Source organism: Barbus barbus (assembly GCF_936440315.1).
Source record: "Barbus barbus genome assembly, chromosome: 41".
NCBI lineage: Eukaryota > Metazoa > Chordata > Actinopteri > Cypriniformes > Cyprinidae > Barbus > Barbus barbus.
In genome coordinates, this window is record NC_136719.1 from 5,156,093 (window position 1) to 5,170,689 (window position 14,597).

The window sequence follows — 14,597 nt, forward strand, 5'->3', positions numbered from 1 at the left end:
AAAGTTGAAAAACTGGAAATAACGTAAATAACAAAGACAAGGTGTATGAAGATTTCCTGTTTCAAATTCCAGAAAAACCTATCAGACAACATCAGATCTTAAACTAGAAAAGAGGATGTTTGTATGAACCGGCTTTTGTATGCACATTTCCCATTAAGTCACAACGCAATGAGAAACGACAGACTGAAAGGTCACCATTTACCATTCATTTCCTGCATCTCATAAATTTTCCAACAGACTCAAGCTACTAACAATTATCTGTGCCATTACTAACAGATTCTGTGAATTGCATCAGGTTTGATCTCTTGCAGTTAAATATTTACTTTCAGTGATGCACCCAAATGAAACATTTTATATAATATGATATTTTTAAATGCAATAGAATATTGTATAATATTTTATATTGTAGGCTGATTTTTTTTTTGAAGTACTGAATATTATTTTAACAACAGCTGTGAACCTAAAAGTTCCACAAATGCAATACTGACGTCAACCAACCTATTTTCCAAAACAAATGTTCCTAAAACTATGATCTTCACGAATAATGAATTATTATAGAATAATACTCTTTCAATAAACCTCAAACTGACTTTAGTCTAATGGAAACTCTCCAGTACGCCACAACAAGAAAGTGCTAAAGAATACACAACAAAAGACAAATTTAGGATTTTCTGCTTGTTTTCTCTTTCAGCCAATGGCATTTAAACATTTTTGGTGTTCGAGATTCCGATTTATTCCTATTCATTTGTGTACAATGTAAGAAGAACGGTACATCCAGGCCACAAGGGGGAGTTCTTACCTCGTCCCATTCTGAAGTGAACGAAGGTGATTTTTCCAGTCTTCTCTTGGTGGTGCTACAGTTGGACACTGACTCACTTCGACCGCCCAACCCTGTCTCTTCCTCACCAGGTGGGGACACCAGCAGGTCGGAATCGGACTTCGAAAGGCTACGAGCCAGCTTGAGATCGCCCGGCGGAGGCATCCTTCTCGTCAGTGGAGGATCACGGGCCGGTGAGTTGTGTTTCGAATCCCGTGGTTCTTTGTGGACCGTGGCGTAGATAGCTTTGGGGTCAGTGTCCTGGAGAATGGTTTCCATGGTGACCGCCGATTTGGGATGGGGAAGGGGGGCGGAGCTGGCAGATGTCGAAGTGTTGGAAGCCTCGCCGGACTTCACTTCAGAGGACGGCAGTCTGAACGCTTCTTCCCGACAGTCGACCACCGGTGAGGAACCGTGAAGCAGACCAGTGAACTGCTCAGGAACAGCAGCGGTTATATCCGGACCGTGCGAGGAGCTCTCTGTGAAGAGAACAGAGGAGAGAGTGAGAGAGTTACAGACGGACTGTGGAGCTAGACCAGATAACATGAAACCGCCCACTCCACTACTGTCCAGTGCCTGAAACGGATCTGTTTTTTATTTATGACTGGAAAAGGGAGAGAGAAAAAAAATGCAGAAAGAAAAAAAGAAAGTTGGGCTCACCAATTCCAAAGAGCCTGTGTTAAAAAAATTCCAAGCGTTGGCTATGAGCAGCTGACTTTTCTCCATAGAGACCTGTTTGTGACTTGCTTGTTCTATTCCCTGTTTCTCTCTCTCTCTCTCTCTCGCTGTCGCACTGCTAACAAGCAGACAGCTTTATAAGGCTTGCTTCCAGAGAAGTTATGCCTCACTAAGGATTCCCTTCATTATGAGTGGCAAGCTTGAAACAGGATACCACAGAGATGACTGTGAAAGAAACACACTCGCTCTCTCTTTCTCACAAACACCACTTTGCCACACCGTTATGCGTTGGTTTCTTAAAAATTAAATCCCTGCTTTGTGATTATGAAAAACCCTTCTCCCAGAACAGCACACTTACAGATCTCTTCTTACACTCTCTCTGACCTGAAACATACTAAGTATGCGAGCTTGATTTCAAAGAGAGTTGCATTCTCAGCATCACCACAGGGGGCGCTACAGTGTACAATAGCGAAAATTATCTTCTATGCTCACTTTTCGGACAACTACCGTCATGCCGGAAGAAAAGTTCATACAGAATGTGAATGTATATAAAATATCCAAAAATAAAGGAATTGGCCTTACTGTTCCAATACTTTTGGAGGGCACTGTGTGTATGTATATATATATATATATATATATATATATATATATATATATATATATATATATATCAGTAACGTGCGGTGAAATTTTGTCATGGGTAGGCTGTGACCTATCAATGTGGCATATATGTTCATATATTCATTCAGTTAATGTAGCAACCCAAGTTCATATCAGGCATCATCACATCGCTGCCTGCATACAGCAAAGTCAGTCATATGTGAGGCTAATGCACAATCAAATCTAATAATCAAATTAATGGACACATCTATCTTATGATGACTTATACAACAAACAAATGTTTTGTGCGGGACACAGTAAGAGAGGGAAGCGGCGCGGTGTCAGCGAACCGACAAGCAGCAGTCACTCCTTCAAAATGCGCAAACGCGCACAGACAGCCTCACACACGCTATTGGTCTGGTGACGGCGCACCAGGATTTGAATAGGCTACAGTCAGAAAACATTGTGTCAGCAGTACAGCTTTAAAGTACAAAAACAGCTTATTCGCTCCTACAAACTGCGCTAGGCGCACACACCGACACGCAATGAGCATCTGGCGACGGCGCACCAGGATTAAAAAAAGAGAACTAGAAAACAGCATTTTAACCCTTACGAAATGCACCATAATCGCACAGATAGACATACAGTACAAATGTGGCAGAGGTGATGGAAGAGAGAACATTTTGGTGTCAGCGCACAGCAGGCCTATAGCCCACCATCAGACAACACACACAAGCCAATATAAGGGTTTTAAAAAAATAAAATAAATAAATTAATAGTTTACGTTTTAAAGGGGGTGCTTACTTTTATTTGTAGACGAAGTCCATACGTCTATCCCTCTGGACAAAGCTGTCAATTACTTTGTTGTAAAAGTCCTCTTTGTTGGGTTTATTACTCAATTTCATGAGTTGACAGCCAACGCTAGGCGCCGCTAGATGCTAGTATCGGGAAACGCGGATTGAGTGAGAGCGAGTGGATCACGTGACATGAAGCAAGCTCGGTCTCTGCCTCAATGCTGGCAAAATTCAAGACAGCATGAGAACTGATTGCGCATGCGCAAATCTACGTAAACTACGTTCTATGGACCAAAGAGGCACTGCTAACCTCTGCCTCAATGGCCATGGCCTTGAATTTCCTGCATGAAACAATGGTTTTTAGGAGCAAACAATGGCAAAATGAGTATATTATGTGTATTCCTGAAAAACTTTGTTACAAAAAATAATATTTGGAATAAAATAAATGCAATTAATAATGTGGTTTGAGGTGAATTAATAAAGCTCTTGGAATTAATAAATGTAATGTCAACATTGGTGAGGCACTGCCTACCCTGACCGCACCTCCCTGATATATATATATATATATATATATATATATATATATATATATATATATATATATATATATATATATATATATATATATATATATATATATATATACACACACACACACATACACACACACACACACACAGGTCCTTTTCAAAAAATTAGCATATTGTGATAAAGTTCATTATTTTCTGTAATGTACTGATAAACATTAGACTTTCATATATTTTAGATTCATTACAACACAACTGAAGTAGTTCAAGCCTTTTATTGTTTTAATATTGATGATTTTGGCATACAGCTCATGAAAACCCAAAATTCCTATCTCAAAAAATTAGCATATTTCATCCGACCAATAAAAGAAAAGTGTTTTTAATACAAAAAAAGTCAACCTTCAAATAATTATGTTCAGTTATGCACTCAATACTTGGTCGGGAATCCTTTTGCAGAAATGACTGCTTCAATGCGGCGTGGCATGGAGGCAATCAGCCTGTGAAATATGCTAATTTTTTGAGATAGGAATTTTGGGTTTTCATGAGCTGTATGCCAAAATCATCAATATTAAAACAATAAAAGGCTTGAACTACTTCAGTTGTGTTGTAATGAATCTAAAATATATGAAAGTCTAATGTTTATCAGTACATTACAGAAAATAATGAACTTTATCACAATATGCTAATTTTTTGAAAAGGACCTGTATGTATGTATATGTATATGTATATATATATATATATATATATATATATATATATATATATATATATATATATATATATATGTATGTATATATATGTATATATATATATATATATATATATATATATATATATATGTATGTATGTATGTATGTATGTATGTATGCATGCATGTATGTATGTCCACATACACACACACACACACACACACACACACACACATACATATATATACACACACAGTGCCCTCCAAAAGTATTGGAAAAGTAAGGCCAATTCCTTTATTTTTGCTGTAGACTGGAAACATTTGGGTTTGACATCAAAGGATGAATATGAGATGAGAGATTAACATTTCAGCTTTTATTTACAGGTATTTTCATCTGGATCTGATACGATACACAACTTAGAAGATTTTTTGTTTGAACCCACCCATTTTTCATGTTACCAAAAGTATTGGAACAGATCAAATTGAAACAGATTAAAGTGAAAAAGACTTAATATTTAGTTGCAAATCCTTTGCTTTCAATAACTGCATCAAGCCTGTGACCCGTTGACATCACCAAACTTTTGCATTCTTCTTTTGTGATGCTTTTCCAGGTTTTCACCGCAGCCTCTTTCAGTTTTGGGGGGTTACTCCCTTCAGTCTCTTCTTTAGCAGGTAAAATGCATACTCTACAGGGTTTAAGTGTGGAGATGGACCTGGCCAGTCTAAAACCTTCCACTTCTTGCCCCTGATGCACTCCTTTGTTGTTTTGGCACTATGTTTCGGGTCATTATCTTGCTGCATGATGAAGGATCTCCCAATCAGTTTGGTTGCTTTCTGTAAATTGTCAGACAAAACATTTCTGTAGACTTCTGAGTTAATTTTGCTGTTGCCATCACGTTACATCATTAATGCAGATTAATGAGCCTGTCCCAGAAGAAGCGACGAAAGCCCAAGCCATTACATTACTTGTGTAATGTGTACTATAATGTACACCTGTGTACACTGTGTTTCAGATGAGCTTGTATGTTTGGGATCATGAGCAGATCCTTTCTTTCTCCAAACTTTAGCCTTTCCATTACTTTGGTCCATAAAATCAGTCCATAAAACCTTGTCCCAGAATATTTGAGGCTCGTCTCGTATTCTTCTTGCTAATGAGTGGTTTGCATCTTCTGGTGTAGCCTCTGTACTTTTGTTCATGAAGTCTTCTGCGAACAGTAGATCATGATACCTTCACTCCTGCCCTCTGGAGGTTGTTGCTGATGTCACTAACAGTTGTTTTAGGGTCTCTCTTTACAGCTGTCACAATGTTTCTGTCATCAACTGCAGATGTTTCCTTGATCTACCCGTTTGAGGTGTGTTACTTAGTACACCAGTGGTTTCTTTCTTCCTCAGGAGATTCCAAATGGTTGTACTTGCTATTGCCAGAGTTTGTGCAATGGTTTGATTGATTTTTCATCTTCTCTCAGCTTCACAATTGCTCGTTTTTCACCCATAGACACCTCTCTGGTTTTCATGTTGGTTACACGTATAACTAACTATAAATGCAGTCTGCACGGATCTGAAACTGAGCGCAGACATTCAGTGCTATTTATTGTTTGAATAATCCATTAATAGGACACACCAGGGCAACAAAACACACCGGTCAGTCACATGTTACAATACTTTTGGTAAAATGAAAAATGGGTGGGTTCAAACAAAAGGTGCTATCTTCTAAGTTGTGTATCAGATCCAGATGAAAATACCTGTAAATAAAAGCTGAAATGTTAAGCTCTCATCTCATATTCACCTTTTGATGTCAAACCCAAATGTTTACAGTCTACAGCAAAAATAAGGGAATTGGCCTTACTGTTCCAATACTTTTGGAGGGCACTGTGTGTGTGTGTGTGTATGCATGTATATATGTATATAGGACTAAAGGGTGCATACTAGCACCTTAGAATAGTAATATGTAGCATTAAGGTAGTATAAATAAGTTACAAAGGTGTCGCTACTGGCGAGGGTACTGCCCCAGTGACAAGCTGTTGCACCCCTAAAATTATTTTTTTTTTTTCACATTTTTTCTGAAAGTGAACAGTAGGCGATGAAAGTGAAAATGGCAATGTACTGAAAGTGGCATGAAGTGTTTCTTGGAGGTTATAGTACATTAAAAAATGATCATGTGATTTTTACGTATGCCAGGTGACCTGTAAATGTGAATGGTAAATGTTTCCATTGCAGTTTTGCAAAATATTCCTTTTTTTTTTCTTTCTAACTGCTGGAAAAACCACTTCATGTAACCGTAAAAACTTTTTGCTTAATTTTGCTTAAAGTTTTTGCTTAATTGATGTGTTTCCATTGGCCATATTTTCAATTCGCAACTTCAATTTGCACAATTTTAAGGGTAATGGAATCGCAGTTAATGACAACATGGCAGATGTATTATGTCCTATATACTAGTCATATTCATCCTATTTAGAGCATGCTTTTTTAAAAGCACAAAGTTCTTCATTAAGTGTAGGAGCTACTAAGACCATATGTGATTTTGCAGCTAGACAGAGATTTAGGAAACTCTATCTCCCCCTTTAGGACTGGCGTTTACTATCGCTAGAGAAACGCAAGCATGTACAGTGGGACTGTGCAATTGCAACTTGTTGGCCCACATTCAAGTCTGTTTCATGTGTGCTCTTGCAAGGATGGCTTCTGGCAAGAATGTTGAAGGAACTACAAGGACAAACACTCCAAGTGTATATTTGCAAATGCGACAAGTGAAAAACACTCGCCTGGTTCGGTTCTCTTCTGTATATGCACTGCACTTGCCTGAAACATCTCCTCTGGCAAACACACACATACAGACCAAGAGATAAATCCAACCCCAGGTCCGTGATACGAGCCAGGCGGCTGGGCAATCAGCCACCATACCAGAGATATCCGGTGTCACGTGTGGTGACAAGAAAACCAAGTCAGCCATGCCAGAACCTAAGGCCAGAAACATTCTGTTTGCAAGTACACAAACACATTGCAAGCACCTGTAAAATTGTACATAGTACAATCTAGCATTACTGAGGCGGTAACAAACCTCAAGGAGGCGACACCGTTACTTTCAGATGTCGGTGTCAATAAAATGGATTTATTTTTATTTAGATAGCTAGCTATAAGCATGTCAACAGTTAAACAATGTCCACCTTCCGTCAAAATGAATGGAGAAATGGTGAAAACGTTAATATTTTGCCCCACTTTCACAGTAATTACCTGAAAGAGCTCCCATCCTTGAGAAGAGTGCACAAAACTACATAAGGAGGAAAAAAATATGACCAAGACAAACTTTTGGGTCACACTTTTAAGTCCAAAGCAAAATTTGGATCTTGAAGCAAAATCAGAGCATTGGGACCTTTGTGGCAATGCGAGTTTCTGTTCAAGTGAACTCAACTCGGCTCTAATATTTGGTTTACGATAAACTACAATGCAGCGACTCTCTCCTGAGAACTTCATCTCTCAAGTTTTCCAAGGCATTGGGACTGAATAAACCGCCCACTCCATGAGGCACTGACGTATGCGCTGGAGGAACATACAGAACCATGAGTCCAATCACTTTCCTCATGTAAGTGACGCACCTAAAAACATACACAGGCAGCTCAGGAGTCGAGTCTGTGTTTGCGTTTGTGACCCGTAGCCTAACCTGTGACGTCAATTTAAATCAACAAGGCCCTCTGGAGAAGATGAAGTCAGTGCTGTTCTCCATTCAAACCAAAGGCTTTAGCCTGCATTTCTCCAAGAGAAAGTCAGGTGTTTACTTAAACAACATGTCCGTTTCCAGTAACTACAAGCATGCACTGGTTAAATCATTCAATGTTCAATGAAATAAAAGCAGTGTGAGCATGTTCCAAGCCAAAAAACACCATAGGCTCTGTTTCTAAACCTAGCACCTTGAATTCTTCCGTCTATGCAATGTCTTAATGTGTGGTCACATTCGTGAAATCTCAGAATATATTTATACAAAAATTGTACACTGTCAATATTGTAGTGATGTATGAAGCACTGCTCACACAGAAGTCACTTTCAAAAAAAGTTAACAGAGGTTCACTATTATCGTGGTGAATTTGTATGACCCAATTTAACATGAGCGAAATCTGCATTGGGAACTTTTTTGCCCTCATGTGAAACTCCCGAATATACAGATTTCTATTGAATTAACTGAATAAAATTGCACATTTTTGCCAAGCACTGGTAAATGTGACCACATACTAAAATTACACTGATTTAAAACCCTTTAAATAGGAGAAAAGACAATATGGTTACTTGTGTACATGCCGCACAAATAGCGCACAAGGCTACAACACTTAGTGAATTAGTGAGTTTTAATTTAGCATGTTACAAAGTCAACAATGCGATACTGTAACATTCTTACAAATTCATAGCACGATGTGTATAATAGATGGTCTTAATAAGTCATTATTTTAGTTTTCTTTGCGCACAAAAATTATTCTCGTATAGCTTCATAAAATTGAACCACTAATGTCACTCTATGGAGGGTCAAAAAGCTCTCAGATTTCATCAAAAATATCTTAATTTGTGTTCTGAAGATGAACGAAGGACTTACAGATTTGGAACGACATGAGGGTGAGTAATCATTCAATCAATGGCAGAATTTTCATTTTTGAGTGAACTAACCCTTTAATTTGTCTCCTATCTTGGTCAGACTGGTCTGTTGGCTGGTTTTAGATGGGTTTGGGGTAATTTCAACTAATAAGGCTGGAAAACCATTTTGAACCAGTCAAGATCTTCTTAAGACTGGGACTCACCAAGCCGATTTCAAAGAACTAGCAGCGATGAAAGCCGATGGTGTTGTCACCTCGCGTTGGCAGCATCTGGACCAAAAAGCTGCAATATAACACACAGCACACCGACTACAACCGACTGCAAACTAACATGTGCTTTCTGCGTGAGAGGAATTAACGGTCTATTTCAGCAGCTATCAATAGTATATATTCGTCATTTAATGGAAACAAGGATGTATGAGATAAACGCAGATATCTGAAAAGTAAAAGCAGCGCTTGCTTACCATTTTGAATATCAGTTACGTAGATAACACACCAAACGTTGATAACACACCGACGTGTGGAACACACCAAAAAAACTAGCCCGACAGGGTCTTGAACAAGCCTGAGCTCGTTTTTCAGTCCGGTCAGTTGGTCTGTAGGCTGGTTTTAGAGGGGCAGCCAAAACAAACCAGCCTGTGTCCACAGCTAAGCCAGTCTAAACCAGCTAAGAACTGTAAACCAATTGTTTTTTTGTTCTCAGCGGGCTCTTGACTGTGTATGCCATTTTGGCAATCTGTCTTGAAAAATCTAGATGAGCCTTTGCGTTGGAAATGCACCCGTCATACCTTGAAGTTGCGTGACGTGAATAGCTACTATTACTAGGAATGTCTATTTCACTTCCACAATACAGTGTGCATACAGTGTTGTACTGATTAAGTTGCATGCTAGTTTTTCCATTTCGAACACAGCAAAGCGCACTTGAGTAGTGCTGACATCTGATGAACTGAAGTAATGTCACCCCTCAGAATGTTCTAGAGTAACAGGGCTGACTTCATCATTCAGCTGTTGTGATCTCCTCGGCTAAGTGCTAAGAGCTTTCTAAGCGCGTGCCAACAGTGAGCAGCGTTTATTAAAAGAGGGAAGGGACGTCTAAAACACACAACATGATTTTGCACTTAGGGTGAAGCTTTCATCTCCAAAGCACTAAGGTCAGACCCTCCTTCACGTTTTCAATACATCAACGCATGGCGCTGGCTGGGAGACCCTGACATGAGAAATATGACGAGCTCACGCCCTGTTATTTGGGTGTGTGCTAGTGTGTGTCTACAGGCCGATTTCCTGCAGCGTAATTGACAGGTGCTGAGCGCAGCACAGCTGTGGAGGTGGCAGCTGAGGTCTATGAAGCTTGGTGAGGGACGAGAAGGGCAAGGAGACGAGGAGAGACGTTTCTGCTGTTTGTTTTGAAACACGAGGAGAGTGTGGGGCGTTTATATAAATTACACTGACGTTTATCACACTCAACATTATGAAAATGCAACCATATTAAAACATTTTGTACATTTTGTAATGGCTTTATGTGTCTGTTTTCATCTTTTCTTCAGAAGGCTCACCTTTAGAGTAGCAAGCAACCGAGTCGGGACGGCCTTCTCTTGGTAATGCTAACTAGAGTCGTGTTACACAGAGTAAACATTGTTCTAAGTTAAGCAAGGATTTCTGAGCGATGACTTTAGGAGGATCAGGGAAGGACACCGAGACAAATCGGGACAAAAGCACTAGACAAATGCACAGGGACATAACAAATGTGTCCACTTTTGCATTATCATCCTACCAATATTCTTGCTCCAAAACAAATGCAGATATTTTGAAATAGTTCACCCAAAAATGAACATTTGGACAACTTTTGTGGTACTTGAGTTTTTTTTGTCGTCGTTGTTGTTGTTTTTAGCTTAATCTTTGGAACTTGCATGGAAAGGAACGGTGCAAACATTTGTTAGAATTTAAAAAAGGTATATAGCAATGAAAAATTATGACATAGTAGGAAAAGGTTAAAAGCAATTAACTATATTGAAATATACACTTTTTTCTCCCTCCTCTTATTATTTTAATGAGGAACACAAAGTTTTGCAAGAGAACGCAAAAGTTTAGTCTGCAAAAACAAAGGTTTAATAATCAAATGCAAATGTTTAGCCTAGGAATACAAAAGTTTAAATATAGCTGCAAGCAGCGATGGCGGGCCCAACCCATCAGTGCAAACGCCACCCCGATGACATCAGGAAAACTGTTTTTCTGTTTTAAAACTGGTTTTAAGAGATACAGCAATTAAAGGGTTAATCCAAACCATCAATACTGTGAAACACACACACAGAACAATATAACTTTAACACTTTACAGTACAGTTTCAGATATTAACAAACTATATTAATTAACATGAACAATAATTATATAGCAATTATTAAATGTTAGTTAATATTCAAAACTTAAGCGTTATTAAAATTGTAAGTTTTATCAGTTAACATTAGTTAATGCACTGTGAATTAACGAACATTTTGATTAACTAACATTAACAAACATTAATAAATGCTGTGAAAATATAGTTTTTCATTGGTAGTTCATGTTAGTTAATGCATTTACTAATGTTAACAAACGCAACATTATTATAGCGTTACCAAAGCTTTTAACGATTTACTTTTCCATGAACTGACATGAACAATTTTTACTAACACAAATAAATAAAGTAAAAATATATTGTTCATTGTTAGTTCATGTTAGTGAATGCATTCCCTAATGTTAACAAATGAGACCTTATTATAAAGTGTTACTAAAACCTTTAATGATTCATAAGCATTTCATAAGCATTATCAAATTAGTGTCAAATTATTATTTGCACCACAAAAATGTATAAGAGCAGGTGCATCTTTAGGTGTTTTTATGTTGTAATTAAGAATTATATACAATTATATTGTCAGTGCCCTACAAATGAACTGGTTCAAGGATTTTTGTTTTGTGGTAATGAAAATATATATATATATATATATATATATATATATATATAAATAAAATACTGATTGATTTTTTTTTTCTAGTGATTAAAGAGATGTTTAAAAGTCTCTCTCTCTCTCACCCACCTCCTCACCCTGACACTCAACACAGAGTGACATCACATGTCTGATAGTTTTTCATTTTCTGCTATCCATACTGCATTGCGTATTCATGAAATTAATCATATTTCCTAAGAATGACCTTTTCTATGCATGTAATTATTTTTTTAAATGTTTGGAAGCTGCACTTTAAAGATACAGGAAAATCTAAAAAAAAAAAGAAAAAAAGAAAAGCTATCTTTTTTACTGTTAATTCAGTAAATCACCATCGCTACACCGTTCAAGATATTCTAAATCCGTTCGCAATTTAGAATCTTCAGTATATTGCCATCATGTTGACGAAGTTTGGTGTTAACTACTTGTTTCTTCTTAGAGGAGTATTAATTAATTTACAGCCTGATATTTCCAAAAATTGACATCCAAAGAAAAATAGCCGACTTCCTGTTGGTCATAGCTAATGAGTGTAAATTAGAAAGTTGTCCGGCTTGATGATAACAATATATGTGGCCAGTTTGGTGACACAAATAAAAAAAACGATCTGAATGACCTGATTTCCATGAGCAAAAGTTTTGCTTACATTAAACCTTAAAATAGAGCAGGATCATTTACGTCAATTAATCAACATGGGCCATGCATGAAAATATGATCAGCTCGTAATTTGACAGGAAGATGTCAGGAAGGTCTGTATAGACTGCAGGTGGCAAATTTCTTGAGAACTTGATCAATCCAAATGACAACAAAATTTTCTTGGTGGACAACAGTACTAATTTAGAGTAGGGGTCCTGGAGTAAAGTTTAGCTCCAAGGGGGAAGTCGTGGCCTAATGGTTAGAGAGTCGGATCTGAATACTTAGGACCATGTAATATTTCAGTTCAGGCGCCATAGAGTAGAGGGCTGCATTGGGATTGGGACCCGCCGGGTCCCGCGGGACCCAACGCAAATCTCGCGGGAGCGGGCGGTTTGAACTTTGCTGCGGGCGGGAATGGGCGGCTAAAAAAAAAACACTGCGGGATCGGGAGGTAACCTAGCGACATGATGTCATTGTCAACAAAATCAAAGTACTTGAAGTCTAAAGAAACGCGCGGTAGCCTAAGCGTTTTAGATGTCCCCGATAGCCCAGGCTATATTCATCTTCCCTACCAGTGCGTCAGAATACATGCAGGTCAGGGAAAGGAACAAACATGAATCTCTTTAATAATAGCAATACAATACGTTTTTTTTTTCCTGCGGGACGGGAGAAGGCACAAAATCAATTCATCTCTATTATCGTGCGGGAATAAATTCTCAGAGTTTTGCGGGTGCGGGCGGGAGTGGACATACATATTGCGGGTGCGGGCGGGAGTGTAACACACACGTTGCGGGAGCGGGCGGTAATGGTCAGAAATTCGGCAGGCGCGGGCGGGAGCGGGATGAAGAAAACAGTCCCGCGCAGGGCTCTACCATAGAGCCCCTGTGCCATGCCCGGGTCCCAGCCTCTGCGGCGTCCTAATGGGAGCAGATTCTAACGTGTGCGCCAATTTTCAAGAGTTTTTGAATATGTTAAGACCCCCAAAAAGGCCTTAGTCGAATTTTTTATTTTTTTTAATTAAAATAATCCTAAGGAAATCAATAGGGCCCTGCGCCTTACTGGCTTGGGCCCTAACAAGCAAATTTTAGATTAGCAAACAAAAGTTTAGCAAGTGCAGCTCCAATTTTTATTGGATGAATGCAAAGTTTATCAAGCGAACTCGATAGTTTAACAATTAAACAGCTTTTATGAGCAAACAAAGTTTAGAGTGCAAACAAGTTTATTGGGGGATGCAAAAGTTTAACGAGCAAATGCTAGTTTCTCAGGGAAATGCAAATGTTTTTGAGAGAGCGTAATATAACATTTTGCAAATGATTGCAAACGTTTTGCTGACAAGCACAAGTTTTTCAAGTGAATGCACAAGTTTTGTGAGCAATGACAAAAGTTTTAGGAGTGAACGCAAAAGTTTCTTGGGGGAATGCAAAAGTGTAACGAGTGAGAACGAGGTTAACAGGTAAACGTTTCTCGATCACCTACATGCTAAGGGAACTCAAAAGGTTTTGCTAGACAACGCGAAAGCATTGAAATATAATTTTCCTCCCATCTCAACTTTTCCCCATGTCCCTTTAAGGGCTCTGTATGAATGTTATGCGGGTGACTGAATAATATTTAAAGAGCTATTCCTTTAAAGACAGCCCAAATGTCTTAAACAGATGTCTTCATTTGCATTTTTGACTGCTAAATAGTATTTGTCACTCAAATGGTTATTGTTATTCAACCATGGCAATAACAACGTAAAGAATTTTTAACAGCGTCATTAGCAAGTAAGCTCCTTAAGCATTCACACATGCACACACTCACCTCCAGACGTCTGTCCTGCGCTAAAATGAGGTGCAGGTGGCTGCAGAGTGTTTGTGTTGGACCCTGAAGGTCGTAGGTCAACGTGTGCAGTGGTCTTTCGCTGCAAAAAATAACACCAATATCTGCATTAAGGAATGTCTAGCTTTTGTCAGACGCACAATCACACACAAAACAGATGCTGCATACAGAGATAATTAACTGTCTACTGCACACTAGACAGTGTTCGTACAGCGTGACAGATGAGAGACTGCAAAAAACAAGTAATGAACAACAAAGCTCTGTTCCAAAACCTTAGAGCTTCCTATGATGGAAGCATTTTAAAGCATCGGAAACTCAGTTATGCTACCTCCTAACGTACTACTTTTTAGCCAAATTCTAAGGCAGCAAAACATGCATCTCTTGCAAAGGTGGCAATCCAAAATCGCCAAGCTAACCAAAAACAAGAAATACAAGAGAAATGTTGATTATAAATAAGCATATTTCTTTCAATCCTGAACATTTTCACCCAACA

At 38.5% G+C, this 14,597-nt stretch overlaps 1 protein-coding gene across 9 annotated transcripts in view; it reads right to left on the bottom strand.

The window, feature by feature from the left end:
• Positions 1-14,597, bottom strand: part of LOC306860417 (ankyrin repeat and SAM domain-containing protein 1A-like) — a gene marked incomplete at its 3' end in the record, with an annotated part of 108,767 nt that overhangs the window by 46,258 nt on the left and 47,912 nt on the right. For all 9 annotated transcript variants that reach the window (XM_079402126.1, XM_079402129.1, XM_079402131.1 and 6 more), the window contains 2 exons: positions 14,087-14,186; positions 800-1,296 (listed from right to left, as the gene is read on the bottom strand). In XM_079402126.1, the coding sequence (XP_079258252.1) occupies positions 800-1,296; positions 14,087-14,186 (597 nt within the window). The remainder of the gene's footprint in view (positions 1-799; positions 1,297-14,086; positions 14,187-14,597) is intronic.